The 20,027-nt window shown below is 37.9% G+C and overlaps 1 protein-coding gene across 1 annotated transcript in view; it reads right to left on the bottom strand.

Moving 5' to 3' along the window:
- MGAT4A (alpha-1,3-mannosyl-glycoprotein 4-beta-N-acetylglucosaminyltransferase A) overlaps positions 1–20,021 on the bottom strand; it is a 75,225-nt gene extending 55,204 nt beyond the window's left edge. The window contains exon 1 of the mRNA XM_026847994.1: positions 19,883–20,021. Coding sequence (XP_026703795.1) covers positions 19,883–19,976 — 94 coding nt within the window. The 5' untranslated portion in view covers positions 19,977–20,021. The remainder of the gene's footprint in view (positions 1–19,882) is intronic.
- Positions 20,022–20,027: the final 6 nt, after the last annotated feature.

The following is a 20,027-nucleotide window of genomic DNA, read 5'->3' as shown; positions in this document are numbered from 1 at the left end:
ACCAAAGCTGTACATGTATCAGCATATGAGAATTCAGAAGATTTTATTCACATATCTTAGGCAGTAGCAGAAGAGGAACACAGAGTAGTATGTATTTAGATTATATGCATACACATCCATCTTTGTTAACATTGCACCAGGGAAAGAAGGTACAGGCACTATAGACTCAAGAGATGTTTTGTGACCCTCTAGAGATGCCTCTGTCAAGAAATGGGCTAAATAGTGGGCAAAGAAAAAGGGCCAGAAACCATCTAAAAAGGGAAGTTTGTATTTCTGGCTATCTTTGCAAAGTTTCTGACTCTATATAGCCTGCAACAGCCATACTATGGTAGCCTGTGACTCCAGTAAAAACCTGCCACTCTCCATATGCAAAAAAAAAAAAAAAAAAAAAAAAAGGCAATCTATAATTTACTCAAGAGCTCTGTGGTGGCACAGCTGGTTGTCTCCAAAGGCAGATGCATCAGACAAGATCAGAAAAAGACCTTCCCTTATCAACAGCGGGCAGATGAGTCTTCCTTCAAACTGCAAATCAACTAAACACCCAAAGTGATGGATCCGCCACACAGAGAAAAAGGTAACCAGCCACAGACTTGGCACTCATAAAAGACAGCAAGACAAGTACAGAGAGCTTAGCTTGTAGACCTGATTTATATTTCCTGCTCTTACTCCACTGAACTGTTGAAACTCCTCATCCTCTTTGTTCATTAAATAGGAACAGGAAGAATTGGCTGTCGTCTGACACACAAAGGGCTTTGGTTGGCAACAAAGCATTGCACACAAATATTCCGTTAGTAAAACGGGTAAAAGCAGGAACAGATAACCTGACATGGCTGGACCTTCTATCCAAGAAGGAGATATACAAATCATTATTCAAATGAACAGTGTCTCACTGGCAACAGTTCTAAATTCACCAATGTAACAAGTTTATGGCCCTAGTGACAATGCCTTCAGTTTTCTTCTTCCAACCCCAAGGTTCTGACACCTTAGACCCTCACTTGAAACCAACACAGCCTGCACCTTCTCAAAGCAAGCAAACAAAAACAACAACAACAAAAAAAAGGCTGCAGCTGCAGTGAACTGTTCTACAAGTTAAAGGTTCCGCAGCAAATGTATCATTTTTCTATAGACTCTGCTGAAGAGTTATTAGAAATGCTCCTAAATAAATGTTTGGATCTGTAAGAACACAGTGTAGTAAGTGCTAATCAGGTACTTTTATATTTAGTTATTCCACAAGTCATTTCCTTCCATTATAAAAATGCCACAGTCACACCTCAGAGACAGTAACAAACTTCATGTATTAGTTCGTTACACTTGCATCAAGGTTGATACAAAATAGAAGTCTTAACGGACAAAGAGCTTCCACACTGAGGTTATTATATAGAGTCAGTGGGTGTAGCAAGAGCAGGTTACTCTTCAATCACTTACTTTGTCAACATGCCAGCCAATTCAAACTGGCATAGTTTTTACAGGAATCTTTCATTGTTTCAGCTGTGTAATGTGAAAAAATAAGTTCTGCACTTCCCCTAAAATAATTTCAGAAGCTTTATATGATCCCTGAAATCATGGTATCAAGTACACCAGTATATGCTGAGCTATGACAATACCTGCACTGACCTGTGCTTCACTCCCAGAGATGTATGCAACGTGTATTTTTTAGACCATGCTTGATCCGTAATACCCAAGTACCTTACAAGCTATCACATTTGTAGTATCACCTGATCAAATAGTCATCTTTATCCCTCACAAACTGATATCCTTTTAAATTAAAATCCTGCTATGATAATTTGTGGCAAACTAAATTATTTCCAATGTCAGTTAAGAAAAAGAAAGACTGAATTCCTCTATCACATCAAAAGAAATTCTTACTATACCAGCACTTAAATAATTTGCAACTTCATCTTAAAACTGAAGCTTTTTGACAAAGGCTAGATTTTCTGTTTTGCAAAATGTAACTATAAATACATATACCCAGTACCATGATAGAAAATCCTGCTATCACTGCACTCTACAATCCAGCATCCACATAAAAATGCACAGACAAGAAATACATAGTAGCATTTACTGAGGAAATACAAATATTGCTTCCATTGCCCTTTGTAAATTACTCCAGATTGCAGAAGATATTCACAAAGCACAAATCAAGCACTGCATTCTCAAATGTTCAACTGAGGAGAGGCGAGCAGGGGAATTGTCAAACCAACCACACAGGCATAGCCAAAGTCCACACAAGAGAGAGATTAAAGATGTTCCAGAATCCACCTGTGATATTTAGGCTTATAAGAACAGCAAAACATTGTAACAAGCTGAGGTAATTATGACGTGTCAAAACCTGTACATGGGCACAAATCATATTTATAACTAGCAATGTCAAACAATGAAGAGTAAAGAAGGTGTTAAAAAAATTTGCCCCCCAAAATTAAATCTCAAGTGGTTTACAAATCAGATTCTGATTTTGTCTCAAAACTATGTAAAAGCTGATAGATGGTGTCCTTGAAATGTTACAATATTACCACGGATGACTACTCTCCATCAGCTAATTACCTTCCTTGCTCTTAAGTGAAATTAAAACCTTTTATAAGCAAGTTATGATGAGTTATAAAATCTGAAGCAGAAGAGTAATCAACCATGCAAATACAGAATAAAGCAGTATACTGTAAATGCTAACAACAGACATACTATAAATAAAAGCTCTTAAGAAAACAGCTCAAGGTCAAATTTTATCAGTCCTCTTTGAACACTTGATGTGGGCCTTTAGTTACTGAGTCTGTAGGTATGCCTACTCATAAAGCTATTATTATTTTGAAGGATTAGAGAACATGAGATTGTTTTATATTATTCAGTGGAATTACAGACTGTAAGGTAGCTGATTTACATACATAAAATACATCCTACTAATGACAAAACATTTTCTGCTTCTTGAAACAAACAAAAAAGGTTTTGTATCAAGATTTAGGGAAAGCGTGGGCAAGTCATTCTTTTATCCCTAATCTTGCTACTAAAATTGACAGGTCATTTCAGCAATCTGGTATTTAAATACACCAAAGCAATCCAGTAGAACTACTGTTTATTGCCCTTGTTCTCCACATAGAAACACACTTATTAGGACTAGAAGTATTTTTAAAAATGCTTATTCAAGGAGGTTTCACTGTGAAGAACAGCTTATTTTTCAGTGAAGGTTCTGCAGGTCTTCTTAACTTTCTTTTTAAAAAATAACTTGAGAATTATAATTACTTAATTTTATTGCAACTTGTTCACATTGTGCACTTCAAGGATCTTTATAAACAAGTAGTGTTTTTTGTTCTCCCCAATTCTAATGCACCAGCACAAGTCTGAAGTGTTTGCTTTGAAACTTTCAGGGCCTGATCCAATCTCAGTCCAGATACTTTTGTTTAAACATTCCTTTGCAGCAGGAGCTGAAGTTGTTTTCACTAAAATTTTTAAAGCAATCTGTATATGATCCTTTGTAGTATCAACTGGTAAAACCTTCCTATTTTGAAGTGTAAATTTCAGAACAAATTTGCTTTTAAACATTCTTTTGAAAAAAAGAACAGAAAACCCCTGCTTTCTCAGAGATTCCACATATCCAAACAAATCAGAAAAATGTGAGCACAAAAAAGATCAGACTGAAAATGTGCTTTCCCCACATTTTTTATATCTTTAATACAATTTCACAAAAAAATGCTGCGGATTACCAGTCAAAATGGAAGCATATATCAGGCAGGTTTGGTTTTTAGTTTGTTTTATTTTTCTAAAAAGCTACAGATTAAAATATTTTTCCTAGAGGGAAAAACAAACAATCCTAAGCAATCAGAAAGCCAGAGAAGCCAAACTAGAACTGTGACAACTGATGAATGATTTACTTAAGAGGTATTTTAATAGCTGGCTAGAGCAGCCAGGAACAGTTTTAAATGTCTCCTGATGCAATTGCTTACTTTTGCCTCTATATACAAATTGTTCAATACAGAAAGGTCACAATTTAGAAAATTTCCTATACAGTTATAAAACTCAATATGACACCACTCTCAAATCTCCATTGATGAGGGCTGACAAAGGGTCTGAACGTTCCTTACGACACAAGGAATAAAAACAATATATCAGAAAATCCAGGCACTCACGGCTAAGGAGGTCAAGTCAACAGAAGCATATGGCATTCTGTCTGTGCATTGGCTTCAGACAATAAGGATAATTAAACACATGATTTGTTTGAGAAGTATTGACAGCACTTAAGCTGAAGGTCTTCCTTTAAAACAAAATAGCAAGCTACAGTGATGGAGAAAAGAAATAAAGAAAATTCACATTTGCAATTTATTTGTCCTAATTTGACTGTTTACTAGTATTCACACTTCTTTGCCTAGTAAACAACACTGCTCAGGACTCTGTGGATGAATATAATCCTCAAGGGTTTTTAGATTCCAGTTATTTGGCTTTTATTTTATTCCCAATGATAAGAAGCACAGTCAACTCTGCTGGCATTCCTTCTTTAAAGGGAAAGTGATATAAAAAGGTCACTGAAATCATATGCTAAATCAGTTCCACAATAAGCAATCAGCATTTAACACATCTCTAGCCCTGAATAGAAACACTAATAAATAAAAGCTTCATAGATTCTATTCCAAAAAAGCAAAGCTGTACAAGGAAAATTATTGCAACTTCTGTTGTAGACATACATAGCACAGAGAGTTCGGTTTAAGAAATTAAAAGAAAAGCTCAGCTGAGTATGCAAACCATTGAATTCATGTGATTTGGACATTAACTCTTTAGAGTGTCAGAAAAAAATTACCTTCCAACAACCTTCACTAAAACATCCCACTTCAATACTTCTTACTTGTCTTGCACAAGACTCAAAATGTACAACAGTGTAAAAGAAACCAGGAAGTGGTCAACAATAACATCACAGCATTACCTCAAAAACAAAAACACAATTTCCAGTGACAGCTTTTACAAAGATCATTATGTTACAATTACTTTTTCAAACACTGCCAATTAAAAATTCATGCTACATTTCTGACTAAAATCTTATGCAGAAGATCTACTGCTCAAGCAAGCACAAAGTTCCAGTTTAGGCAAACATTAGAATCATAGCACAGAAATACACTTTACTTTTGATACAGGATAGGTCGATATCTAGCCTGCATTCTTGGCGACACTGAAGGACTAAAGCACATTAGTAGAAAGAAAGCATTCCCATTGCAATTTTTTAGCATCTTAAAGTAAAGCAATCCATTCTACATTTCCGCAGTATTAAGCATAGACATTGTATCCAGTTATGCTTGCTTCCATCATTCAGTTTATATGTGTGTGTGTATATAGAGAGAGACTTTATTGCTACCAATAAACAAGAATATCTTCTTAAAACTACGTAATAGCTAATTACACTCATTTCTAACAAGACGTATGAAAGAAACCATAACTGCTTATGCTGAACATAGCAGAGTGTGGCTTTATAATGTAAGGGTCAGCATCTCTGTGTGGTATTGTCATTTCAACATTAAAAATAATACCAAAATATAACCCTGGTAAAACACATCTCTTTCACATCTGTTAAGAGAGAATAAGAGACAACCCCTTCACCTGAAATACTTACAGATTTGCTGACAGTGTAAACAAATGTAATTACCCTTTAAGTAATTCAACCCCTTACAGTCAGTTTGACTACAAGTCATCTGTGACATCTCATGTCTCCCCTCAGATCTCAGACAATACTGTCAGCTACTTTCTACAAACAAGCATATATACCCATATTAAGATATCAAATCAAAATATTTATGCTATCTAGTGGTCTCCAATTCCTGGAGGTTTGGTTTTTTCTCTGCATACCACTTTTTTGTATGCTACTGAACTTCTAATTCAATTTACTAGTGTTCTCTGCTGTAACAGAATTCCTGAAAGTAAGGTCTTCTATTCTTCATATTGTTGACTTGGTAAGTTAAAACTGGAAAACAGATTTGAAAGAGAAAACAAGTCTCCATCAAAGCTCACAATAAAAACATTTTTGTTGAATTTTTTTTATTACCCAAACCAGGGTGCACAAACAGTAAACTAATTTTCAAAAGCAATTTGGTAATCATTCAAGCTTCCCCTAATCCTGTCACTCACACCTTGCAAATAACCAGCCATTAAATGAATCTGCATTCTACACATTTTTTTAATCTTTTACATATCTTATGCCTCTCCATCAGCTTCCTGCTTTAACAGCTACAGTTACAGCTATATTTTAAAATTAAAGAAATAATGTTTTAGTCAAAGGTTACACACATTATTCCTTGTATTTGTAATGTACTACACATAAGAAAATTCAAAAATTTAACTGATCTTATCTGAAATCAACTTACTATTTTTCACTTCTCCAGCTCTTTAAAAAAACCCACAGGTTCAGGCATGGTTTAGAGATGACCATCACACTCATCAATATGCAATTGTGAGCAGTGGTGTATCTCAAGCCTGTAACTACGGCCTTACACCACCTCAAAACTCAACCCTAGCTGGACACCTGAAACTAGTTTAATCTCAATTCTAACATGGTCTCTGTGTATCATGCTTGTTTTGTCATCATTTCACAGACAACCTTCATATGAATAAAGAGAAAATTAGTAAAATGTTTAAAAAAATCAAGTGTGGGATGGAACAAATGGACACGGTTATGTCATATGCAAATACTAGAACAAATAATATACTTTAACAAATCAGAATTTCAAGCAAATGAATTAATAAACATGAAGAGAATGGTCTAGAAGTAGCAACAAACATGTTTTCACAAGGTTAGGGAAGGCACTGCTTGGTTTCTAGTTACACTTGACTAAGGCCATTTGAATGTGTCACATGGTATAAGCAGATGAAATTTTTCATTTTTTGGTGAGAATTACCAAAAATTCTGCACAGAGTCTCCCAAATACGCAGTGCAGAAAATTAATATTTTGGTGTAACCATCCCAAATCATTGTGTTAATTACATATTTTTAATTATTTTTCCATTACACTACTCTTCATCAATATTATTGAACATTAGTTTGTGATGCTGCAACACCAGAGGGAAATGTGGTTCTATTTGTATTTCAAATGGGTTAATGTTTCTGAGTGGAATTATAACTTTCGTATTGACCCCTTCTGTAACAAAGAAGCAAAGAGTTTATGGAACAATGAGCACAGTGTAGGAATAAATCCCACAGAAGAGAAGATCCAGGAAGCATCATGTGGCTATAAACCAGACCTTAATAAAGATGCATTGAAATAAAGATACATTTTGATTTTCTCTTACAGGAAAGACTTTGGGGTTTTCTAAAGATTTGTAAAAAAAAAAATTTTGCATTACAAAAATGGTATATAAAATTCCATTTTTACTTTTGAAAGTGCAAATCAATACAGCCATAGAAGTTTCTATTAAGTGTCCCATTACTGTGATGCCATTATTGAAGTATATAAATCAATTTGCTATAAAGCTTTTTTTTTTTGAGAATGAAGGGTAGCGTCAGCTGCATCAGCTACCAACTCTGCAGTTTCACTTAAATACCACAAATGGCAACACCTCCTTTAGCATAACTATCAGCCTCCTACATTTAATTTCCATTTGAAAAATGCATCTATAATATCTCAATAAACAGCATAGCAAAGTAGCCATGAATTACTTTTTCTTCAATGGCACATTTAACAATGATGTACAAACAGTAAGACACACCACAAGATCAGATACAGATAAAAGCAAACATCTTAAGCACAGATTCTTGCCAGACCCAGAAGGCTATTCTCTAGTAATTCAAAAGCAGACCAAGTAGAAAAAATACAGCCAAACACAATCACAAGCAGTTCAACCTACACTGAAGTAGGATTAAACCAGCAGTATCAGGAACCATCAAAAATATATACAATTTATGTGTACATGTCCAAGTTTTAAATGAAACAACTCTCTCGCCTGGCACTCTGGTAATTTTGTGTGCCTAGTGAGAGCCAAGATTGTGGGGCAGGAAGGCAACACCCAAACCTGAACATAGACATGCACCCACACAAGTTTCATGCATTTGTTTTCCTACAGCTGTTTCCACACCTCTTCCCTTACAGGCCAGTGGCCCCAGCTCTCCCCCCAAGACTCCCATCCACACCCCAGGACCCTTGTCCATACCCCAGGACTCTCTGGTTCCTCTGACACTATAATCCCAGCCAGCAGAACCAGCATTTGGCCCTTGGCACATAACTCCTCATGCTGTCCCCTGTGTATGCCTTCCCATTTGTATACTTCTTCCATGCATTAACAGCGTTTGCCTCTAACCACTAGCAAAAACCAGCAGTGCTGCAGAAGACAAGAGCTCTGCACCGATGGCGTGGTCATAGGGAACGTGAGCAGTGCCTACCCAGCTATTCAAGACCAACACTGCTGCTGAGCTCCAGCCCTGGGACCAAGTGGAGGCTCTGTCCTGGTCCTAACAGCCTGTTTCCTCCAAGCTTGTAGGAATAGTGGTACTCCCAAAACCAAATTTGAACTAAGTGAGAAGGACAGACTAAAAGTTTAATGAAGGAGTGACACAGTGAAAAAGATGATACATCATCGTATCTTAGGGCAAATGAAGCTGAAGTGACATTTCAACTTTTGGGGAAAAAAAAAAACAAACAAACCAAAACAACAAACCAAAACGAGTTAACCACATCTATCCCATGTTTATTTTCCAAGTCATTAGTTTATCATTATGACTGCATTGGAGAACAGCTTAAAAGCCATGGGTACATTCACATTTGTGAATGTCCTAGCATCAATTTTTTCCTGCATGAGGACAAATTTTCAACTTCACCTAATTCAAGTCTTTGATCACTGCAATCTACACATAGCTAAAACCACAAAAGCCAATGCAACTCACCTCTGGATCCCCAAAATACAAGAGAAAGAGAAAAGTGCTCCATTGAGTTATAGCTCATTCCAAGTTTAAAACTTTATCAAACTAAGTTAAGAACAGTCAGGTTTAAAGCAACATTTTACAAATGCAGGGCAAAACATCAGTCTCTTCTTCAGTGTTTCCATATAATATGAAATTGCATTTTTATTGTATACAATTGCCTTCTCAGTAAAGCAGTGTGGAGGAGAAGAACAAGGGAAAATGAGCCCTGACCTTTTTAGGTCATCTCTACCTATGAATGCGTGTCCCATTTACATCAGAAAATGGTTATTCTACCATCACGTGTCTACACATGGGAGTTTCAGAAAGGTCTCCCCTATTTCTATACAGAAGCTCCCCGTGCAAAGAAAAAATGTTTAACCCTGATGCTTCCACACAAACTCTACAACACATGCACCCTTACACATCCTCCAGAATGTGACTCAGCATATATGCCAACCAACAGGGCAGTGAGTGGTTGAACCTTCTCACACATCCCAAAAGCACATGGACTATTGCACAATTGCTCAGCAAATACTTGTCACAGATACACACCGACATAAAACTTCCCAAAGGTGCCACTTACTGTGCACACTTAAACAATTTCTGTGTACACAATTGGGATTTCTGGTCACGCAGTAACCTGGTCAGCAACAGGATGCCTGTGCAGCAGCATCCACCCATCTGGGGCTAACAGGCTCTGCACCTGAAGGATTTCTGCCCAGGCAAAATTTCTGTGAATAAAAAGCAGTCACATCCAGGAAAACCCAGATGTACATATTCCAAACCTTCTCAAAGAATCATCACATAATACACACGCACTATTGCACATTCAAGGCTCAGACTTTGAGAGTTAAAATGCTGTGTATTATCAGACTAACTCACCTACAGTCCAACGTGGCAAGGAGACAAAGCACAAAGGAAAGTAGAACCATGACCCAGAAAGAAAAAGCAACCATTCAGTTCTGACACCCTGAAAGCTTCCAAATACTTGAACATGATTTGTTACCACTACAGAATTGTAACTAACTGTGAGTTTCTGTACCTGTAAATTAAGATGCTCTTACTTTTAAACCATTCCTCTCCCTCCTCTCAGAAACCAGTGAAACATACACATACAAGCCAGGAACTACAGCAAGAAAAACTAGCTTCCTAAATTAAAATGAGATTAGTAATGGTAGATCCACAGCCAAATGTTGTAACATTTTAATATATTAGAATAAAATTCATCTATCAAAAGGTAACTGGTTGGAAGTGCCACCATCTCATAATTAACAACTCTGTTCTAAGAGCTCAAACTTTTAGAAAGTCTTATTAGCTTGGGCACAAAATTCAAGCCATTGCATAAGTTTGATTATTGTTTCCACACATGCTGGTGGGTTGGGGTTCCTGATGCTCCTTATTTCTCTGTGCTTGGACAACTGTGTCGAACAAGCTCTGTTTCTGAGAACATATTTAACTTGTCCTCCTTGAAAACAACTCAGGATCAAAGCCTGACCATGCTCCCATATTGCTACAAATTAACAACCACCTTGTTAGTCAAATGTGATGGGATCACATTTCATTCAAATCTCTCTCCAACAGTACCTCCACAGTTTGTCTCTAGGGGCTGTGCAACTAAGTATGAGTGAGGGCTGTTTATTTGCACAACTGCTTTACTAGTCATTTGTAATGATAAAAAGATTTATTTCAGCCCATCTCTGAACTGTCTGAGGAAACTTACCTGTTGTTCATGGCACTGATATGTAAGATAATGATGTATCTGCAGGATACATAGCCACATTTATGCTTGATAAGCATAGGAAACTCTTAAATTATTTTTGAGCATAAATTAGTAAAATTAGAGACTGCCACGAGCAAAAATAGGGTTTCTGTTGTTTACTGTTAGATAGATGGGTGGCACAGATGTGGGAAGCATCCACAGGAATAGACAGAAAACTGTGCAAAAGCCAAGGAGACAACCAGAAAAGCAACTGGAAGTACAGCTCTAAAATACTGTAGAGTAATTGCTTTTTAGACAGAGACTACTTGGCATAAAGCCTTGCACTGTGAGCAAGGAAACCACTTTCCATTCACTTTCTACCATGTTCAGGAAAACAAAACATAGTGCATTATAAACAAAACTGAATTATAGACTTGTCAGTGTCTTATCCTAAAAAGAAACAATTTCTAGAATTCTAATCTGAAAGATTGTATCAATAATGGAGAAAGCTTTTTTGTTATCCAGGCAGCAAATAAAGTCACGATTACACAGCAGAAATAAGGTTAATAAATGAGATACTACTCCAAATCATGGAAATGTGGAAGGAAAAAAGAAAAAAAACAACAACCCACACTTGAAAATAAAAACAAGACACTTTTAAAGATTTCTAACACATTATTTCCACTATATTTCACTTCCTAGCTATAGAAATGGCTGTGGACATTAACAATAAAGAGTTATGTGAATCTGCTAAAATACAAACATTTTATGTATTTTAAGGCATCAAATTTTATGATAATAAAGGGCAACACACACCTCATGCAAACATCAATATTATTGAATAATGAAATGCACTAGCATGTCCTTCTTGGCACAAGAAGAGATAAACTTGGCAAAGGTCAAGAATACCTAGCATAATTTTGGTTAGATGGGACTTCTAAGGGTCATCTAGTCCAACCCCCCACTAAAAAAATAATTTCAGCAAGATAGCTAGTTCAAAGCTAGATCACCCCTGCCAGCTGTAGGTCTTCCCTATCTAAGACTTTTTTGGGGAGTGTCATAGTGACTTTAAAACCCAGTGTAACTCACTCTTTCTGTGCTAGCCCAAATCTCTATTGGTACCAAACATGGTACTGGTGTATTTTACTTGGCATCGCTGGTTTAACTTGTTCTTGAAATCGCCTACACAGAAATTCTTTGCTCCTCCCGATGATCTACTCCAGTACATAACTATACTTGCACTAAAAAAAATAAATTTCCACTACCTAACCTTGTTCTTCCCTTTTAATTTCAGTCCCTTATATCCTGTTATTCACTATGGCCACAAACAATAGATTATGTCCTTTTTATTTTTTGCAAGAACTTCTGAAATATTTGAAAAATTATCTTCCTGTCTCTCTTCTCACACCTCTCTTTAAGCTAAGGAATGTCAGGACACTGACTCTTCCCTTACAGTGCAGATTTTCTAGATCTTGGATCACTTGTTGCTCCTTTGAAACCCATCTAATAAATCTAACCGCTTTGCAGTGCACCATCCAGAAGTGAAAACAATGCCAAGCAGAGCAGAAAGAAGATTTCTTTTGTCTTGCTGAAGTAGTAGACTTCAATACTACTTTACTTCCTTAACTGTTCAATCTCTTCTGTTTTCTGCAATAACATGACAACACATGCTTAGTATGTGATTTACAGTCAACTACCATTCCTAACTAGAATCCTAACACCATATTTCTTTCCCATTTATGTATACATTTGATTGTCTTCTGCTTTACTGCACTTTTGTCCGGGGCACTTTCACCTACCTTTAACTCTCCATTTACCCCCCCTTCATGACTATATCTCCAATTTTTTAAAGTTATTTTTACCTTCAAACTCTCTGCCTACCTTCGCTGCCCCTCCCAGCATGTTGCTGTTTGAAATTTAGTAAAAAATCTCTTCCTCTCATCACCCAGATCCACTAAGGAAAATATCAACCACCACCAAAACCAGGACAGATCATTGCAAAGCCCTCTTGATCAGTGTTAAAAATTTGACCATGTATCCACTGTAACTACTCTAGGAAGATGGTTACTAGCAAGAAGATAAATACACACTGGCTTACAATCCATTGAAAAGGTTTCTTAGTAGATACATTTACAGTAGGGTATGAGCAGCTGTGTCAGATGCAACTTTCCTGGGTTGGCTAAACTACTCACATGACAGTGTCAGCATGGGAGCGGCAACCAGTGTTTTGGAGAAGTCATGCAAACATGGAAGACTCAGGCTGAAGAAGTATTAAGAGAAGCCACATTGCACAAAAGTATTGCCTTTCCCCAACTCTGAGGACTGGGCCACAATCAAGAGCAGTACCTCAAGACGTTGAGTCTGGTCACATTAAACACTCTGGTAGCAACCAAGTTTTAGAATCCCATAAACTGCCAAGCTAACCTAGCTAGAAGTTTACAAAAAAATCAAGGGGACAAGGCAGTGCTGCAGAAGCCCCTTTGGTTGCAATCCTTTCCACTGCAGCTCACCAAAATCATTGGTGTGAGAGTTCTGCTGCAACAGGCACAAGGTGGACACAAAGATACTGCAGACTTAACCACTGCCCACCTGAACAGCTGGGATATATATACCTCTTCTGCTTGACTCACCTGGGACAGCAAGTTCACTATCTGCACAGGACTCTCAGTAATCATTCCAAACCTACATTCCTGATAGGCTTTAATGAAATCAACTCATATTTTTAATATCGATAAGCTATATGCCAACTTGACAGTTTTGGAAACCAAGCTTGAACTGTATTTTGGATAAAACACTAGAGTAATATTCATGTGATGGTGTTGAAAAAGGAAACTCCCATTTCCTTTAATTTCAGCTCCTAGAAGATCTGCAACAGAATTTCCAAAGGAAACCAACACTTCCCTTCATTCTAACAGAAAAGAAAGTAAGATCTTCCTTCTCTGAACAAACTGTCATAAATTGTTATAAGCACTTTCTACTTCAGCATCCCATCCCGTCCCTTCCCTTCCCTTCTACTGCTTCCACTCTTCCCAGTTTCTAGTCCATTTAACTTTTTGCTTGGTCAGTTTTAATTCACATTAGTAGGAAATCAGCACATAACTCTGAAAATCAGAACATGCAGACAGAACACTGTAATCAGCATTTACTAGAATAACAGCTTCTCTTCAGATCAAAGCATAAACTAAGGTGGGTTATGGTTGCAAAATACTAGCATGCATCTCTCAGATTTCTGATCTATTTTTAAAGAGAATATTTGCATAACCACTGCCAAGGGAAAAAAAAATATATATCTTTCTCTATATATATCACTCCATCTCCTGTCCTCCTTGCCCTGTTTCCCACACGGTTCTGTAGGACTCTTCTTCCTCTGGGAATTAATATGCCTGGTTCTTAGTCCAAAATTTTCCACCATTGGCCAAGGCTTTTTGGTTTAGTCTCAGTTAGACTTTCTTATGCTTGTTGTTAAGTTTAGATATTTTTCAGCACTTACAATTATTGTGACTGAGAAACAGCATGGCAATTCTAATTTTATGAAAACAGCTGGAGAAGAAAGACAACTGTTGTATTATACAGCCCAGGCCATTTTCTCTGCAAATGACAGAAAATGTCATGCTTAAAACAAAAAAGCACCTCCAGCCATTTTTACTTAAGTATAGTGAAAATTCAGCAAACTAAGCAGCTAGTTAAGTATCTTGAAAGTAAAAGTCCTCTTGGAGGTCTTCTTGTGTGAATTTAAATCAGTGTACTAAAATAAGCCATCCTCATACAGGGAGGATATCCTACAGTTACAACACCACCCTTGGATGAACTAAAAACCAGAAGCTTTTCAACTAATTCATCATTAAAGAAGAATGTTTTACATTGGAAAAAGATGACATATGCTACTAGTTTCAGATTGATTTGAAAGCCACATAGTTTAGACAATCCTGAAGGGTTATGCTGCATCAGATTTTCACAATACATATTCCATACAAATAGCCAAATGATACAAGACACTGCCAACTACTGCCTTTCACCAAGAACAAAGCACGCATACTTAAAACTGCCTTTTTTTTTTTTTTTTTAATCAAAGGCAGCAGGATCAGAGTAGGACTTCAACATGGGAAGCAAGTGATGATGTTGATGAATGCTTTGATAAGGAATTTCATCCTACCACACCTGCCCTAATCAGTAAAGTTATTTACCTTCCTTCCTAATTTCCATGCTGGTGGCAGGCACCAGGAAGTTTGCTGACCCAAGAAAAGGAGGTTCTTGAGCACTATGGAGCACAATGCTCTTCCTGAAACATTATGTACTCAGACCACTAGTCACATTAAAGATCAAAGTACCAGAAGTACGTCCTCTACATAGTGCACCACAGCTTTGACACAATTTTTGTGACTGGTGTCATAGGTACACAGTGCTGGTTTGTATTAGTTAGATCTTCTTACGAGCGGTGCCTTTAGAATTAAAAAAAACTACCGCATTTCTGTAGCTCACAAATGAGGTGGTGAAAACCTGTGAACCTGAGCAGGTCAGTAGAACCAGAAAGAGTGATTCAGTCAGAAGAGATGATGTTAAGCATAAAGTTATCACTTGAGCAAGAGCTCAGGAAGAATTCAAGGACATGTTAAACTGAACTGACTATGTGAAATGACTGCACATCCTTTCAAAGTGTTTCTTCTGTGCACCAAAGTAACCTGCATTTTGCTAAGATTTGATTTCCAACATCTACCTCATTTGCACTAACCATAGTATATTTTTAACTCCTAGAAAGCAGTCTTACAACTCTTGCTCATGGATCTCACAGTAGAGGCCTTTCCCAGGTGTATTCAGGGCTCGTACTGCTGCAGGAGAGCTGAGCACGCACACGACCAATGTGATCAAGCAATGCCCGTTTATTACAACTAAAAAAGCCCTTTTATAATGTTCTCCTGCACATGGGAGTAACATGCAGTACAAGTCCTCAAGACTGGACAGTTAACTTAGCCCACGCTTTAAACCTTCTTATGATTGGATAAAAAGTGCCACATCAGCCTTGCCAGGCTTCCTGCCTTGTGGAACTTCCTCTTCCATCCCAACCCCTTCCAGGGGTTGTTTGTCTCGTCGAGTTTCTCCCCTCTCATTCAGGGTTACATCCTTATTGCATTCTTGCTCGGCTGAGGCTCTTATCAGTCTTGTTCTCACGCAGGATTGCTCACATGGCCATTCTCTCGCAGAAAGCCCTCTAGAATCCCAACAGTACTGCTTCCTTACAACTCCAGCACTTCCAGACATTGTATGCGGTCCAGAACATTACGAAGATCTTGACTTAATTTTGAAGACTCTAACAACCAGAGGTACTTCAGTCAACCTTCTTCACACACAGTGATTGGCCATTTCATCCAAACAGCAATACCTGCCCCCATGAAAGTCTATATACATCATCTGCCTGGACTTGTGCAAAGCACTTGATACTGTCCCGCATGACATCCTTCTCTCTAAATGGGAGAGACATGGATCTGACAGATGGACTACTCAGTGGATAAGGAATTGGCTGGATGGTCACAATCAAAGAGTTGCAGTCAACAGCTTGAAGCACAAGCAGAGAGCAGTGATGAATGGTGTTCCTCAGGGGTCAGTGTTGGGAGCAGCACTGTTTAACTTCTTTGTCGGCGACATGGAGAGTGGGATTGAATGCACCCTCAACAATTTCACCGACGGCACCAAGCTGTGTGGTATATGCTGGAGAGAAGCTATGCCATCCAGAGAGACCTTGACAGGCTAGAGAGATGAGCCTGTGAAAACCTCATGAAGTTCAACAAGGCCAAGTGCAAGGTCCTGCACACGGGTTGCGATAATCCTATGCGCAAATCCAGTCTGGGCGAGGAGTGGATTAGGAGCAATCCTGCAGAGAAGTACTTGGTGGTGCTGGTGGATGGAAAACTGAATATGAACCATCAGTGTGCGCTCGCAGCCCTGAAAGACAACTGCATCCTGGGCTACACCAAGACAAGTGCGGCCAGCAGGTCGACAGAGGTGATTCTCCCCCTCTGCTCTGCCCTCATGTAACCCCACCTGCAGTTCTGTGTCAAGCTCTGGGGCCCCCACATAAGAAGGACATGGACCTGTTGGACCAAGTCCAGAAGACGCCATGAGGATGATCAGGGGACTGGAGAACCTTCCCTATGAGGACAGGTTGAGAGAGTTGGTGTTCAGCCTAGAGAAGGCTCTGGGGACACCTTATATCAGCCTTCCAGTACTTAAAGGGGGCCTACAGGGAAGATGGAGAGGGACTCGTTATCAGGGAGTGTAGGGATAGGACCAGGGGTAACAGTTTTAAACTGAAAGAGGGTAGATTTACATTAGATATAAGGCAGAAATTCGTTACTGTGAGGGTGGTGAGACACTGGCACAGGCTGCCCAGAGCAGCTGTGGCTGCCCCCTCCCTGGCAGTGTTCCAGGCCAGGTTGGATGGGGCTTTGAGCAGCCTGGTCTAGTGGAAGGTGTCCCTGCCTAGGGCAGGGGGGGTGGAACTACGTGATCCTTAAAGTCCCTTCCAATCCAAACCATTCTGTGATTTTATGATCATCAGACCACTGGGGAAGATAAAGCCATGCTGTTTCCAGTGATGGCACTTCAGACAGAGTATTTCCTTCAGCTCCTGACAACTTTTTAGCATATACTTGAAGTTTGTAAAGCACCGTTCTTGAAGAGACAAATTTTTGCACTTTAAACAAGTACCAAAGTCTGTACCACTTTGAAGTGTCTAAATCCTATCCTGCACAGACCGGGACTAGGTATATTTACTAGAGGAAGACATGATCTACAAAGACATCACATCATTCCAGCCTCATTGCTATTCTACGAATGGTTCAGCATTTTAAGTGACAATTATCTAAGATCTTAGTTCCTCAATTAAAATTAATCACTTGAAGACTGGATTAGGGTTGTTAGAAACAAGGTACTATGCTTCTGCTTTTAAAAAGCAAAATTTGTTTTAGTTATCACTGAGAAGCTAGCAGTTTGGGGTTTTGCTTTGCCCTGTTTAAAATGTAAATATTTTCTTTCCAAATGTTGATTTACTTTGCTGTCCAAAGACTGACAAATACCTACAGAAATCTAGTGCATGACATATAAATTTAATAAAAACCAAAAGATGATGATCAGAGTATGTGACACCGTATAACCTTTCAGTGAATGGGAACAACAAGCACTACATTTGCTTCTAATTGAGCCACTCAGTAATTTGTAATGAAAATGTTATCATTTTCATCCTGCAAGGCCTACTAAATAAACATAAAATGATATCAAACTTGAAAAAAAAAACCCAAACCTTCATACATATCATCAGTTTCTGATCCTTTTCCATTGGTGCAGAAATGTCTCTGAAGAGACATGCTACTAAATGAACTCAAACCTGTTTCAGTTTTAGACAACCTGTGCAAATTAATAAAATGCTAAATATAAATTAAGAAGTAAAATAAAACTTAAAAGACAATATTCTACGTATAAGTTTCTCTTGAAGCAACACCTTAAGAGCAAATCATCTAGGCTGTAGTTTCATATCTGATTTATGATACACATTACTAATGTCTAGTTACAATGATTTTTATGTAACAAATTACCATCTTAATGCTCAACAGCAAGATCTGGAAGAAGATAAATGCGGAACTTTTGTAACAACATTAAGAAAGTATGGATTCTAAGCATTCAGATGGGGAAAAAAAAAAGTATCAAAAACCACAGAGCAGTCTGACCAACAGAAGCTTAAATTGTCACCAAGTGCTATATATACTAGCACTCTCCAAATGGCAGATTTTTGTCAGTTTCTTTTAATGGTTACTTTTCTTTGTGTAACACTTTAACAAAAAAGAACAAGACTTGTAAGTCATATGTCAAGTAACAAAGAAAAAAAGCGTGAGAAATAAGTATGAAATTCTCTTTGCTGAACTGAAAGCAAAATTCTTGTGAGGTTCTTCAGCAAGAAATTAATCAGTAACACAAAATCTAACTAGAGAATGTGGTATTAGCCAAAATGAAGAAAATACTACTTGCAAGGCTATTCAAATATCCCTTTTTTTTTTGTCAGTCTTTGGCACATCTACACTTTTGTTGTCCAATTAAAAGATCCATATACTGCCACAACTTTGAGAACCTGCTGCTTAGATTCAGACAGCTAGCTTACCGACCAACTGCTACAGCCAAGATCACACCACAGAGCATCTGCTTCTCCGACAAGTGCCCACTGGGAAAAAAAAAAATCCAATAGACCACAGAACTCATCTGCTTCTTTTATACTTACATAAGGGTTACAAGTTGGCTGTGCTGCAACAGACAGTATTCCTGGAAAACCTCAACTTCCTCTTATTGGACCCAAGGCATAACTAAGGACAATATTGTCAGCACAACATTCAGAACAAACTGTGTAGCAGTCTCACTTAAGATAGAATATATGTTTTAAAATTACTTTATCTTTGAAGGACATAGTCTACTCTTTTTCAAGAAATCACATGTTTCTAAAGAAAAAAACAACATACAACCTTTCTTCTTCTAGAAACCATTGCTGCACAAGTTTATTTGCTTTACTGAAGGACAAAACTGAAACATCTTACTTGCAGAAAACGGTCCTGACCCTCAGAAAAGCTGAATTTGCCACGGTTCACATGGAGCATAATAAGATCAACAAAGATAAATGAAAAACTAAAAATCCATTACACACAATAGTTACTTGATTTTTTTCATGAGATTGCTCATGTTATTATTTCCAATTACCTGGTCAATTTGCTTGTATTAGTTTATTTCTTGTATCATACTCTGACAAGAAATATTTTACATTTTATTCAAAGACAGCAAGAAAAGTCTTTCAATTTGTTGTTTGCCACTGCCATCACTGAATCATCAGGGAAGACAGAAAGCAGCACCAAAAATAACATTCTCCAGCCATGTCCATTGGCCATATGTTACAATAACAACAAAAAAAGAACAAACCCAACACGACAAAAAAAAACCAGTGAGAGACCATATGTTTTTCCAACAACTATAAACCAGGAAAAAACCCAAAACTAAACACAACTATTCAGCTTGGACCAACCCCTTCCTCCAACAGCAGCATTTATTTTTCTTGAGGTCCTTTTTTTTTTCTTTTTCTTTTTAAATCAGGCTCACTCTAAGTTAATTTTCCTGAATCTTCAATCTAAGTTAATGTTCCTGAACCTACTAGCAGGTGTTTACTCCTCACCAAGGCTTCTGGAGCAGAGCTAGTCAATAGGCAATTTACAGATTGCCAACCTACAGCAGCAGTGCACGTGCTTGTGCTATTCATTCCTCTGCCATACAGCCACATGACAGAGTCTCTTACTTACCTTTCCCATTTTGCCATGCAGTATACCAGGACAAACTGAGGAAAGTAGTGATGAAAACTAACACGGTGGCCACAGTTCCATTTCGGAGCCTCATCTCATTTCAGCATCACACTTGTTTATGTTCTATTAGCGATGAGGACCTATA

Source organism: Athene cunicularia, assembly GCF_003259725.1.
Source record: "Athene cunicularia isolate RWA chromosome 1 unlocalized genomic scaffold, athCun1 chr1_part1, whole genome shotgun sequence".
NCBI lineage: Eukaryota > Metazoa > Chordata > Aves > Strigiformes > Strigidae > Athene > Athene cunicularia.
The sequence above is the reverse complement of the archived record's forward strand: the minus strand, read 5'-3'. Positions and strand labels throughout refer to the sequence as shown.